General features: G+C 41.1%; 1 protein-coding gene across 2 annotated transcripts in view; it reads left to right on the forward strand.

The window, feature by feature from the left end:
• The window catches only part of POPDC1 (popeye domain cAMP effector 1), a 27,959-nt gene extending 14,105 nt beyond the window's left edge, over positions 1 to 13,854 (forward strand). Inside the window, exons 7-10 of one of the 2 annotated variants that reach the window (XR_014218006.1) lie at positions 1,336 to 1,503; positions 2,962 to 3,103; positions 4,104 to 4,287; positions 13,564 to 13,854. Coding sequence is in view for 1 of the 2 variants with exons in the window: in XM_082216683.1 (XP_082072809.1) it covers positions 1,336 to 1,503; positions 2,962 to 3,103; positions 4,104 to 4,210 (417 nt within the window). In the remaining variant the exon portion in view is untranslated. Of the gene's footprint in view, positions 1 to 1,335; positions 1,504 to 2,961; positions 3,104 to 4,103; positions 6,277 to 13,563 lie in introns of those variants that run through there. The other variant, XM_082216683.1, reaches the window with a different exon arrangement.
• The last annotated feature ends 503 nt before the right edge of the window (positions 13,855 to 14,357 follow it).

The raw sequence follows: 14,357 nt of genomic DNA on the forward strand, positions 1-14,357 counted from the left end.
CTTTGCATCTCTTTTATTTAGATCAGGGTTTGGATTTTTTATTTTAAGCAAAATGAAAAATGTTCATTTTATGACTGACAGGTACACATTTACAAATTTCTGTTTCTAAATATATGCAGGGATGGAAATTGTATTGTTGTAGCCCACCTGAAGATGCTTACTTGGCAGGTGGTATATGAATAGCTTAACTAAATATGTACACCCAAGTAAAAACTGGTTCATGCTCCTGGCATGCTTTTATATTGGGCATAGATCGCTGTAACATATTTTGGGAGACAGCACATTCATAATTCACTTCCCTGTCAGGATCACTGATCATTTCTTCCCTATGAGTCTGGGGTGGGCTTTGGCTTTGGGTCTTCCTTTCTTTCTTAGTACACTGGTGCCATCTGCTGGACACATGTCAGCCTTAGCAAACGAGCTACCTTTTGCTTTTACTGGATGGTGCATGTGTGAATCATCCTTTAGAACTGAGCTGCAATCCTACACACATGCATCTCAATCTCATCAGTAGGGTTCCATCAGACTTCTGCATTCATACTGGTCCAGTTGTATCATCATTTGTTGCACTGTTGATAAACTGATGTTGTTCGTTCGTTTTTAAATTTGTCAGTGCTGTCTTTCTCTAAGCCATAAAGATGGTGTGCAACAGATCAAGACAATTAAACATTGTAATGTTTTAATATTTTATTGTCAATTTCAAACAGCAGCACTAGTAAAAAAAAGGGGTCAAAAAAGGGTGGTATTAATGTATTAGTTCATTTGATTTTTTTATTTCAATGTTTTCTATTTTTTAACATTTTGTATATTATTATTGTTGGTATATATTGAAAGTAAAAATAATAATTGGTTGCTATTTTTAAATATTGCATTAGTGCATATATTTTTGTTGTTGTTGATATGACCATGATGGTAGAAGCAGCAAGACCACATACAACAGCGAAGTTTTGGGCCTGCATATAGCGTGTTAATCTATGTTCCTTTATTCAAATTTGGCCTGTTTAATCCCAGACATTGGTATCCATCTCTTTCCTTCCTTTTATGGAATAGATTTGTTCACAGGGTGCTTTTAATTAAATGGATTTGGAAGGCAGGTGTCCAAAACGTCAGAAGAATTTTCCTTGCAAATTTCTGTGAAATTTTGGGAACCCATTGGCCATGACCTATCTATTAAGCACATTCTGTGTCAGACTGTGGATGCAGTGTTTGAAGGAGAAACCACTATTGATACATTTGTGTTAAGTCTCTTTCTGCTGAACACCCAAACTAAAATGCATTGTGGTCAGTGGCACATATTAAAGCAGTGCTAATTCTATGAATATACTTTCTTTGCAGGTCTCCATTACTGCTGATGATAACTGCAAATTTTTATGCTGGTCCAGAGAGAGACTTACCTTTTTTCTGGAATCTGAACCATTCCTCTTTGAAATATTTAAGTACCTTATTGGAAAAGATATTACTAACAAGTTGTACTCATTAAATGATCCAACACTAAATGATAAGGTAAGGGTTTCATCTCTGCTGTTGGAAACTGTGTAGCTGTTGTCCTCAGTTCTTAAAAATGCATCTTCCCTTTCTATGCTACCTCTTTTTTAATATATTTGTTACATTTTGAATAAATGTAGAGTTGGAAAGGCGCCCAACCCCTTCAATGCAGTAATCTCAACTAGATCATTCACAACTGTCCTGAACTCTAGGCCCAAAGGAGGGCTTGTAGGAATGGTTGGGTGGAATTTTGCTGAAGTAGGATGCCAAAAACTTCAGAATGGCCAGTTCTAGTGCTTTATTAAAAAAAAGTATAAACTTTCGGCAAAGCAGCCTGCCAGTTTCGGTTTATGGTTCAGAACAATGATGCTTGTCCAACCCCTACTTAAAAACCTCCAATGAAGGAGAGCCTAACAGTGAATGAAGATGGCTATCATCTGCTCTGTCTTCTCTTATCCAGGCTAAATGTGCCCAACTCCCTCAACTTAAGACTTGGTTTCCAGACCTTTGATCATCGTCCTCTGCATACATTCCAGCTCGTTAATATCCTACTTAAATTGTGGTGCCCAGAGCTGGACACAGCATTCAAGGTGTGTTCTGACCAAGACAGAATAAAGCGAAACTATTACTACCCTTGATCTAGACACTATAATTCTGTTGATGCAGCCTAGAGTAGTATTAGCTCTTTTTTTGCTGCTGCTGCATCACACTGCATCATGACTCTTGTTAGCGTGCAGTTTACTAAGAGCACAGTGATGACTGTCGTACCATTTTCAAGTATCCGGGAAAACGGCATTTAGCATACACATGTGGAAAGTAAGAATTCCACAAATAATTATCTCTAAAGGCCTCTTACTAGCAGAGCATCTCAAAAAATCATCTATCCAAATCTTCCAATTCCTGCCCTTGAAACTATAAATATACTATAAATCCAGCCGGAGGGGGGGGGGTCTACTTAAATGAGCCCTGCTAATAGCTGATCCCAGTTCCCTGGAAAAGGTATGTATGCCCTATCACATATATGGCAAGCTCCAGTGATGTAGCAGAGTGTCAGACTTGGATCAGGAGGAAGCAATTTCAAATCCTCACAGAGCTATGGAGCTCATCAGGTGATCCTGGGGCCATTCTCCAGTTCTTAGCTTAGCCCAGCTAATGGCGCCAGGTGAAAATATTCTTCTTTAACCAGGCCTTTGACTGACATCTGATGCCCTTTTAAAATGTGTTGTGGAAGGGGGGATTATTGGATTTTCTTTATTGTGTATTTTCTGTTTTTTATATTGTGAACCATCCTGAGATCTATGGTTATACGGTGGCATACAAACAGTAATCACTTTTGGGGTGTGTGTGTGTGTGGAAGAAATGTCTGCCATTCTGAGCTCCTTGGGGGGAGCAAGATTGGTACTGAAATGCAAAGAAATAAATATATGTTCACGTTTAGTAATGATGAACTATTTGGTATAACTTGTTTCTCTACAGGCATCCCAGAAAATAGATCGACAGCCCAGTTTGTGCTCACAACTTTCTGTGATGCAAATGAGAAACAGCATGGCTAGTTCAAGTGATGGCGAAGATGGCTTGCAACATTTTCTCCGTGGGACTTCCACTGCCTCAACCCTTCGTGAGTCATTAACCTACATTTCCAGCTAGTCAATCGCAAGTGTTGTGGGGAAAATACTTTAGCACAAGGGGAAATACCATTGCACTCAGACATTAGTTGTGGGCTCAGGCCATGATTTTTAAGAAAAAATTATGCCCTCACATCCATGCTCATTGCACAGTGACTGCAATCAAGCAATGATTTTCATGTGTGAATGGGACGTTGCAGTTCAGACTTCACAGGCTCATCGTTCATATCTTCTATCTCATCTTTCTCAGTGTGCCACAGTTTCTACATTCAGTTGCAAATTATCAAATGCTATGCAGGTTTTACTTTATTTATTAAACTTCTGTACTAAACTTCCATATCCTACTTAATCTGAGGATCACGGGGTGGTTTACAATATAGAAACACAAAAATACAAAACATACCAACAAATGAAAACAGTACCCCCCCAATGTAGTTTAAAGGGCCATGAATTGTAATATTTATTGCAAGCTTTGATGCAGTGCCCCATTGTGTTAGGTGCTGATCTGAGCAAGAACTACTGTTGGTTAGAGAGTACAGATTTTTTTATAATTGAATGAATGAAGAAACACTAGCTGCTATGGATTTCATAATTCTGCTTTTTTCCATCCAGCTTTACTTTCAAACTGAACTGATATAATGCTTTGTTTTTGTATGCTTGCATCCTTTTAAGATATCTCCCTCCCCCCCGAAATGTTCCTATTACATGCATTTTAGATTCCAAAAGACTGAGAAAGTGCTCATCCTTAATAGTACTGCTCAATACTGAAAATGAACCATAGGTGGCACTGTTTTTTATTGTTTGCCTGGCTGTATTCCCTCTAAACCAGCCTGTTCAGATTTAAACTGAAACACTCCATTTCCTTGAGAGGACACATACCTTCTTACTTAGAATATGGGTGGTAGTGGTGGGAGGAGGTGCTGGTTTTTGTTTCCTTTTTTAAGTGTAATAATTTATTTTTAAGTTATTTCCTTTTTTTTCCACGGTTGACAGGTCAGGCATCTCCTTGTGTAACAACATCAGCAAAAATGAAACCAATTGAAGAAAGTGTGGAAGATGATGTCTTTCATCCCCCATCAGTCAAATCAACTAAAGTTTAGTAGTGATCTTGCTGAGCGGAATTTCAGTGAGCTACTACAAGTGTGGCAGACACAGAAAACTTGCCAAAACGCATAAGGTTAATTTTTGATTTTTTAAAATACATATGTATATTTGGCCACATACAGAGATGCCAGAAAAAAGACTGTGAGTGAACCCCTTAACCATATTACCTGAAAAATAAATAATGCTGGTTTTAGTGGGACTTGAAGCCCCATTCTGGAGCTTTGTGTGATTGGAGGAGTAGAATGCCCTGTTTGAAGCAATAGTGTAGAAAGGTCTGTGCTTGTAATGGAACAGTCTGCACAGGAATGGCTTCTCTTTTGAAGTGAATGGGAAAGTCCTTACAGCTTCGGTGGATTCTTGGACTGGAGCAAATGTGTCTGGAAATAGGGTTTTAAACAAGGTGTCAATCTTTGGTTTTCAGTTTATGTTCCAACAAATCAAATTGATTCATTTGCAAAGCTGTGCCATTAAAAACTTGTTTTGTTTTGTTTTTTGGCTTTTAAGCCAGTAAATGCAGTAGTGATACACAGATAAGCTTGACACTTGAGCCTTCTTTTGACCTCACATTTGTGGGACTTGGAAGCGCAAGAATCGGCTGTTGCTGCTGCACTTGCAGAGGTGCTCACCTGCCTAGGCCACCTGTTGGGTCAGTAGGGGGAAAGCAGTCATCTGGGCTGAGGCAACTCCCATCTTCACCAGCCCTGCCTAATAATATTAAGACTGAGCACAGTCAAAGCTGAAATATGTAATCAATCTATTGTGTTGTGTGTCACAATCACACTATATGTCTATTTGTAGGAGGGATACAGGAGTTGCTCCCATTTTGTGCTGATGTGCAGGTTTGGCACTCGGACATTTTGGGTCCTGAACGCTGCAAACCCGGAAATGAGTGTTCTGGTTTGCGAACGTTCTTTGGAATCCAAAAGTCAGACGGGGCTTCTGCAGCTTCTGATTGGCTGCAGGAGCTTCCTGCAGCCAATCAGAAGCCACGCTTTGGAAGTCAAATTGACTTCTGGAACAGATTCTGTCTGACTTCCAAAGTATGACTATTCTTAATCATGGCACACTCTTTGTGAACTGGTACAAATAATATTGCAATCATAAAGATAGCTTAATTGTAACCACATTTTTTCCCCTTTCAGCCATGTGTAATGTTTATGAATGGTTCTATAATGTGATGTTTATTATAACTGGACACAAAACCTGTAGTATTAGTAATTCAAAATACTATTGCAACGAAATTGATTTGCGGTGTACTTTTGGGTAAATGCACCAGCATTTCATGTGGTAGGGCAGAGTCACAGTGCTTTAATTAGTCTCAAATCATTAAAATGAGTGGGCGTTTGCCCTTGACCTCAGTGGGATATTGGCCAGTGCAGTGGTGGGGAATCTGTTCCCCAGCAGATTGTTGTTGAACAACAATTCTCCATTATATAGCACATTCACCACACTAAGGCAAATTGGTTCTCCAATATCTGGAGGCCCACAAAGTTTTCTATCACTGCTGTAGGTTGTACTTCATTACGTGCATCAATGTTTGATATGTGCTTACATTACACTCCTTTTCTAAGAACAGAATACATCCAGTACTGCTTTTTCATTGGGCTTTGCACAAACGTAGAATTATTGGCATAACTGCTGATGGAGAGAATAACACAGTGCCTTTTAAAAAAAAATTATGGTAATACAGAGATTTCTTCATCTCAAATTAAACACTTCCATAGATTAAAACCGGAAAATTTAAAGATGTGCTTAACTACCAATGAAATAATGGAAGTCTATAATTTTAGCTCATTTGTTGAATGTCATCTCTGTGGTTTTTCTAAGCTGGCTGTTGCAAACATTTGTTAATTGCAAGCATCATAATGAAAAGGCTACAAGAGTGGGATGTCATTAGCAGAAGTCTCTGGAAAGGGAACCTCGTTTAAATAGCAAAGAATCTTACATGGGAGGGGAGAAGTAGTAGTCATGGTGGGCAAACCACAGTCCTGCTGGACTTCTGCCAGCAGAACAAGAGGGAGTCATCCTCCCCCCCTGCTTTGCTGGCATGTTTTGTTTTTTTTTATCCATACCCATTAGGAAGAAAATAACCATACTAGCCCTAGGCAGGGCTGGCAAACTTTCATCTCTATTTCAGAAATGGATCCAGAAAACGGCAGCATTTTGCATCCAGCAGATCCCAAACTACCTCCAATCCTCCGTCATAACATTTTTTGTTTTGTTTTTTGCCTTTAGCTATTGGAACACAGGCAATGATTGAATAACAGTGGCTACAGCCATGAGGGAGATCTACAAGATTCCTTGGTCCCAGGGACCACCCACCCAGGGACTAGAGGACTGCACCATACAGATATTTATATACCTTACGTAACTGAAGGTTCCTAGGAAGTGCAGCATTGAGATCTCTTCTCCAGTTTTTCAAATAACCCCATGGTCATCAGGAGCTGGCTTAACGATCTGCCTTACTCACACTTGTAGGTGTTTCCCTTTATGTAAAGTAGCTAGAATTGCACCTTTGCTGGATTGATCCTTCAGAGAAATACTGCTTTCCAGTATGGTTGTTATTGATGTTTTTAAAAATGAATGTAACTGGACTAGACCATACAAGTTTATAGTGTGATTCAGCTATAATTCACTGCTATATTGACGCTGCATATATGGCACAATGTTACTAACTGGAATAAAGCTTTTTGAAAAGCGTATATATGAGAGATTTAATTTTTCTGTACAATAAATACATATTACATACCTTCATTTCTTTAGACCTCTTCTTTATCCGCCAGCTAATATGAAACACTAGCAGCATAGGGAATTTGTTCTGTCCTGTTGTAATGCACAACCACATTCTTAAACATCCTCAACAGTATCCTTGACTTAATCTGCTGTAGGACTTGTACCATCCATGTTGAGGTGCTCTGAGGGAATCTTTTTGGACTATAACTCTGCAGCCCCAACCAGCATAGCCAATTTCTCTGGGAGTTGTCACCCGTCTGAACAGCAACATATTCCACCCCCTCTCCTGAAAAAGTTAATAGGGGAAATAAAACAATTTCACCTTTCTGACAGAAGAATTATTACAGATGTCAGATTGGAAATAATTGGGGGGGCAGAGACTACCCTACATTTAAACATTTTAATAGCTTTCTTTCAGCATAGGAAAAGTTACAAAGGGTCATACTAGTTCAAGTATTCAGTAAATATACTATTTTACATAAAAGGTAATAAATTTAGCTGTATTTATTACGGTTAAAATACCTATTCTTATGCCTGAAATGCCTAACTTTGCAAATTATCAGATTACTTTTATGTCACCTGGCATCCAAAATTCTTGCCCACCTATCTGCATTTGGCATTCTTTTTTACACTGGAATAGAAAGCTGTCAGAACATGCACTGGAAATGGAAATATTAATCCTACAACAACAATGAATTTTCCTAAGCAGAAGGTAAGCCTCCTTCAAAAGCTTCAAGGCTACTAAGGATACAGAGACGGAAGCATAAGGATTTCTTCCATTGTAAGAATTGGGCAGTAAAAGTGCACTCGGGAAAATCTTGTATGTACTAGAACCTCCCCCACAAACAAGCTTATAAGCAAAGTATTCTGCTAAATACCATCCGGTTCTAGTAACTGAGCACTTATGCTTCTCTTTAATTTCCTCCTTGGAGATTAATAAAATATTAAGACCACATCCTGCTTTCCTGTACAAACTACTCTTGGGACATGAATTCCCCTTCATCCTCTGTAGTAAAAGGTGATGCAGAAACGAAATTTCAGCTACTGATTGACTTAAGCTAAAACAATCAGCCCAGCCACCTATGACACAAAAAGCATGCAAAGCAGAGGTTGCTCTGTTCACAGACATTGCTACACTTTAATAAAAAGATAAAATATATAGACAATATTCTTGAAATGCTCTAGTCACCAGCCCAGACCTGGCAACTGAGCAAGGAGCCTGTACATTATGCCTGAACAATATTATACAGAGCCACCAACATTAAATCAAAGTGTTAATGCATCTGTATGTGTAAAACAAATGCAGTAATCCCACTGAGTACATGCATTAATATCTGAGAGATGGGATTTCATTACTCCCTGTAATTAAACTAGAATAAGGCCATTGGTCTGCTGCATCCCACTTACTCCAAACTAAAGGCATAGAAGTTGATCACTAATCCAGTATCTGCTTGCTATTGCCGCTGAACTGTGTCTTATGTTTGCAGAGCAGATTTGGAGACTATGCACCCCAAACACTGAAGAGACAAGCCACTAAAAGGTGCTTTCAGAGAATTGAGAACTGGACCATTACTACCCATCTGAAAAATTGAGTAAAAGGCAATATTTGGGCAGAGGCTTCTCAGATCATTGCATCATGGTGATGTCTTTGATTTCTATGCAATTCTTCAAAATTGCAGATATTACTTAAGAGTTTGGAGGTGGCAGCGCTAGTTCCAAATGACACCACATGCATATATATTTTTAGTGTCTAATTCAGGGGGAGGTGACCTGAAGACCTCTGGCCTCTTGCTTTCCAGGCAACCATGTGGAGAAGACTTCCTCTTCCATATTGTGTGTGACGACAGAGTGAAGGAAAGAGAAGACATGGTTGCTACATGATGAAACCATTAAAAAAATGGGGTGGCTCACCCACTTGTGGCTGCTCCTCCATCCACAGCAAGCATGCAACTGCCAACAGATTCCCCCTGAAAGAATGCAGCCCTTGATTGGGGGGGGGGGAATGGTTCTTGATCCACATTCCTGGTCTAAAACATCATTCTGAATGCTGAAGGTCTGAGAGCAGAAAAGTCACAGGAAGTTAATTCCACGTATTACATGCACAGCAAATTGTGGGATTTTTTTTTTGGGGGGGGGGAGGTTGATTACAGTTTCAATGAGTTTTATGGGATTTGTTCCTGTGCATAAGATTGGAGTGTTACTTCTGAGTGCATAGGATTAGACAGTAAATCCCACTGAGTTCAATGATGTTCATTCTCCTTATCCTGCCTTTTGACAAAGGAGCTTTGTGTTTGTGTTAAAAAACCAAGGCAGAAGGAGTGGGGATACTTTCTGAGTTCAAACAGTAAAAAGTATTCAATGTATTCTTTGTACATGTGGTGTTTTGCATCAGTACTCAAAACAGAATAAACCACTGAATCAAAGACCAAGCTAGCATGCTGTTAACTGCTGTGCTTGCCTGCATCTATTGCAGATCAAACAGTAATAGAGTATCAAGGACCACTATAAAATAGTCACAGGTATTGCATGCCAGTTTCAGGAGTACCAGTGCATGAGCAGTTAACACCTTAGTGACTAAAAAGGCCATTGACAGTAGATTCTAGTGGGAACCTGAAATTATAGGTATAAAGCATATACCGTATTTTTCGCCCTATAGGACACACTTTTCCCCCTCCAAAAATGAAGGGGAAATGTGTGTGCATCCTATGGGGTGAATGCAGGCTTTCGCTGAAGACTGGAGAGCGAGAGGGGTCGGTGCGGACATTTCCAGGCTTCAGGAGAGCCCCACCGCCAGCTCCACAAGCTCGGGGGACAGCAGGGAGGCGCAGCGCACCTTTCCCACTGTCCCCCGACTTGGTTAGAAGGCTGGCGGAGGGGAGAAGCTTGCTCCTCCCCGTCGCCAGCCCCGCAAACTCGGGGGACAGCAGGAGGTGCAGCACGCCTTTCCCGCTGTCCCCCGACTTGGTTAGAAGGCTGGCGGAGGGCTTCCCCCTCCTCCAGCCCCGCAAGCTCCCAGAGTGATGCCAAAGCTGCACGCAGCTTCAGCATCGCTCTGGGTCCTGTTCTGGGGGCTGGCATAGGGGGGAAGCCTGAGCTCCCCCCACCCCAGCCCCGCGCCTGGGGAAAAAAAATATTCCCCCCCTTTATCCCCCCCCCCAAATCTAGGAGCGTCCTATGGGCCGGTGCATCCTATAGGGCGAAAAATACGGTAACATCAAACCTCAGTTTGTTCCATTAACTGGACCTTTTATTTCAGGGGAGAGAGCTTACCTTTTTTAAAAAAAATATGGAAGGACTCCTCAGTAGCTATGTGATTATAACAGTTGCATTGGTGGGAAAGCTTCCTCTATGGAACCTCTGCCTGTCACGGATGTTAAAGGCACAGGAATCTTGTTTGTAATTGGAGAGATTATTTGTTTCATTTCATTTATGAATCATTTCCCCTGAAACAATAATAAAAAAGCATCAACAATAAAAACAACAATATGTAACAACAATTTCAAATTGATCTTAGTCTAATCAAGTATAGTAGCAGTGGTTCTGTGGGTACTCAAGGGTATGGAGTACCAGTGCCTCCCCTCCCCAGAAGAAAATCACTGTATGGTAGTATTATACTGATGTGTAGCTGAAAATGTATACACTCCTGGGTAAAGTTTTCATGTCAGCATAGGGAATAATTGGCTCTCCAGATGTTACTGGGCTCCAAATCCCATCAGTTCTAGCCAGCATTGCCAGTGACCAGGGATGAATAGGGATGTTGTGGACTGCAATCCAAAATATAGGGAGGACTTCAATTTCCCCATCTAAGAGGCATCTGTTACTTGCCCAGAAGCTATCCACAATTTGTAGTATTTGCATATATTGTATTGTCAGGGTTGGGCCATGGGCAACAGTGTTGCATGAGCCAACGGTCATGGGACAGGCTAGTAGTCAAGACCTAAGAGTAAAAGCAGAGGAAAGCAGGGGGCGGGGCTAAGAAATACGCCAGGGTTGATGAGCAGGTTTCCACCAAAGAATAGAGCTGAATCATACAAATAACCCCCTTGTTGCACAAGCAAGGCTCAACAGGAAACCCTCTTACAACTCTTTTCTGGCCAGGAAGATAACAATGGCCACGTTGGGTGGGCACAGTTGGTCTAGGCTAGGGTCTGGAGATCCTTTTCTGAGAAGCTGCCACCTACAGCTCCATGACTCATCACAAGGGGGAACTCAACAAATTTCAGCGACCTCTCAAACTCCATTCTACAGCATTGTTGTGGCACCCCCCTGTGGCTGAACTGGTCATGAACTGGTGGCTGAACTGGTCAATAAACAAGTCATCTGGAAGCACCTTTAGCCTAGGCAATAAGAAGCTGGGTAGAACAGCAACACAGAATTAACATGAATCATGTATTTATTATTATTATTATTATTTAATAATATACTGCCCTATACCCAGTATAGTATTAATAATATACCGCCCTATACCCAGTATAGTATTAATAATATACCGCCCTATACCCAGAGGTCTCAGGGCAGTTCACAGAATAAAATCAAGATATAAAACCACAATCAAATGTAGTGCAAAACTCTGAAGCTCAGTGTATTATACAGTAGGCGGGTGAAAAATTGTCCGTCTCATAATTGCTACACACCCAGACTAACTTAAGAATCATCCCACCACCCCAGGGCACCATTTCTGGTTGGAGAGACTAAATGAATTCCCAGCACCTTCAACTAAGCAGTGCTTTTGCGCTGAAGTTATTGCCACCGCCTACACTAAACTGTGTTGACCACAGCAAACTATGGCAAGTTCTTAAAGAAATGGGAGTGCCTGATCACCTCATCTGTCTCCTGCGAAATCTCTATGTGGGACAAGAAGCTACAGTTAGAACTGGATATGGAACAACTGATTGGTTCCAAATTGGGAAAGGAGTACGGCAAGGCTGTATATTGTCTCCCTGCTTATTTAACTTATATGCAGAATTCATCATGCGAAAGGCTGGGCTGGATGAATCCCAAGCCGGAATTAAGATTGCCGGAAGAAATATCAACAACCTCAGATATGCAGATGACACAACCTTGATGGCAGAAAGTGAAGAGGAATTAAAGAACCTTTTAATGAGGGTGAAAGAGGAGAGCGCAAAATATGGTCTGAAGCTCAACATCAAAAAAACGAAGATCATGGCCACTGGGCCCATCACCTCCTGGCAAATAGATGGGGAAGAAATGGAGGCAGTGAGAGATTTTACTTTCTTGGGCTCCATGATCACTGCAGATGGTGACAGCAGTTACGAAATTAAAAGACGCCTGCTCCTTGGGAGAAAGGCGATGGCAAACCTAGACAACATCTTAAAAAGCAGAGACATCACCTTGCCAACAAAGGTCCGTATAGTAAAAGCCATGGTTTTCCCAGTAGTGATGTATGGAAGTGAGAGCTGGACCATAAAGAAGGCTGATCGCCGAAGAATTGATGCTTTTGAATTATGGTGCTGGAGGAGACTCTTGAGAGTCCCATGGACTGCAAGAAGATCAAACCTATCCATTCTGAAGGAAATCAGCCCTGAGTGCTCACTGGAAGGACAGATCGTGAAGCTGAGGCTCCAATACTTTGGCCACCTCATGAGAAGAGAGGACTCCCTGGAAAAGACCCTGATGTTGGGAAAGATGGAGGGCACAAGGAGAAGGGGACGACAGAGAATGAGATGGTTGGATGGTGTTCTTGAAGCTACTAGCATGAGTTTGATCAAACTGCGGGAGGCAGTGGAGGACAGAAGTGCCTGGCGTGCTCTGGTCCATGGGGTCACGAAGAGTCGGACACGACTAAACGACTAAACAACAACAACAACACTAAACTGCAAACCTATTGGGCAGGGCTGTCCTTGTAGGTATTGTGAACTGGGCTTAGTTTCTTAGGCACTTTGCAAATGAAATATATTGGGCGAGATTCAGTTGTGGCAGCCTGCTTGCACAATGGAAGGTTTACTTGTGGAACGGGAGTTTCAGAGTCCCTTCTCTCTCTTCCACCTTCGCACAGCCTGAAAATCTTTATGGTGGTGGTGGCAGGGCTGCTACAGGGAGAAGAAAAATAAGACAGCTGATATGCTTATAACCACAACATAAAATTATTAGTACTTTTAGAAGACTAGAATCAGAGTGAGCCATGTGACTGGTAGGGTGTATGACAGTCAACAGATTTGGACAGCTGACTGAATGGTCATACTACATTTTTGCTCTTATTTAATAAAGCTATGGTTGTTGCTCAATTGTCACGCTACATTTTTGCTCTTATGAAGTTACTTTGTGTTATAAATGGTTTATGCTACATCCCTGCATTGAAGTCACAACTACTCTGTTAAGATAACAATAAATTTCTTTTATGGATGCCAGAACAATTAGATTGGCATAAACACAAGCATAATTTTTTTGTGTAGAGATAAGCGCATAGGAAAGCAGCTCCCGTCCAGAACAGATCACTAACTGTGCCTTAGAATCGGGTGAGGATTCCAGAGAGTCACACATGCCCTGGATCAGAGTAGCCATTATAGCTGAAGATATATGAACTACCCCTTATTTGTAGTGTGACTTGACATGCGGATAAACTGATTATTTCTCTGCCTCACCCCCATTATTTCAGATCTCCTTTTTAAAGCCATTTGCAGTGATGTGAAGAAGCCATTTATCAATTTGATTAGCCCTGCACATGAATGACTCTCCAGGTGGCAATATTCATCCCAGGGACTGCTTTACGTGGTTCCTCTGTGCACACAAACAGAAACTGGAGACCTCTTTATGGCTTTTAAGCAGAGAACACACATTATTGCTTAACCAATGAGAATTGATAAGGTAAGAGAAACCCTGCTTATGAAATTCACCTCACTGGAAGAACTCTTTATTTTTTTTCTGCCGAAACAGATAATCTTTAATTCTTAGTATTTAAAAGACTTGTCATTCTTATCTCCTTTTGCAACTACCAGAATTGCAATTTAGGAAACTCACCCTATTTTTAATAAATATGTTTTGTTTTGTTGTTGCTGGCATCTGTCGGTCTTCAGAGACAATGGAGTGCACCTCTGGAGGTGAAGTCAAACAGCTGTGTTTGCAGCAGTGAAGTGACCTCCCCAGGTCACAAGCCTGGGCAGCGTGTATGGAGGTCCTGGACTGGCTAGACAGTAAGACTCAGCCTCACTGATGTGGCCCAAAGGAAAGCAGAGCAATACATTTGGCGCAAATCTGTTAAGGATGAGAAAAATATTGTGGCGCATTATCCTTGAAATTCACATTCAAATGACTGACAAAATCCAATGGTCTCTGAATTGGTTTGGTGATCTTTCCTCTTATTTTTTTGAGCCAATATGACTTTGATATGAGAGAAGATATCAGAACAGATTAAGGAGGAGTTTTGTTTGTAAGCCTCTTGATAACAAGGCC

The sequence above is a fragment of the Podarcis vaucheri genome (assembly GCF_965113315.1).
Source record: "Podarcis vaucheri genome assembly, chromosome: 3".
NCBI classification, from domain to species: Eukaryota; Metazoa; Chordata; class Lepidosauria; order Squamata; family Lacertidae; genus Podarcis; species Podarcis vaucheri.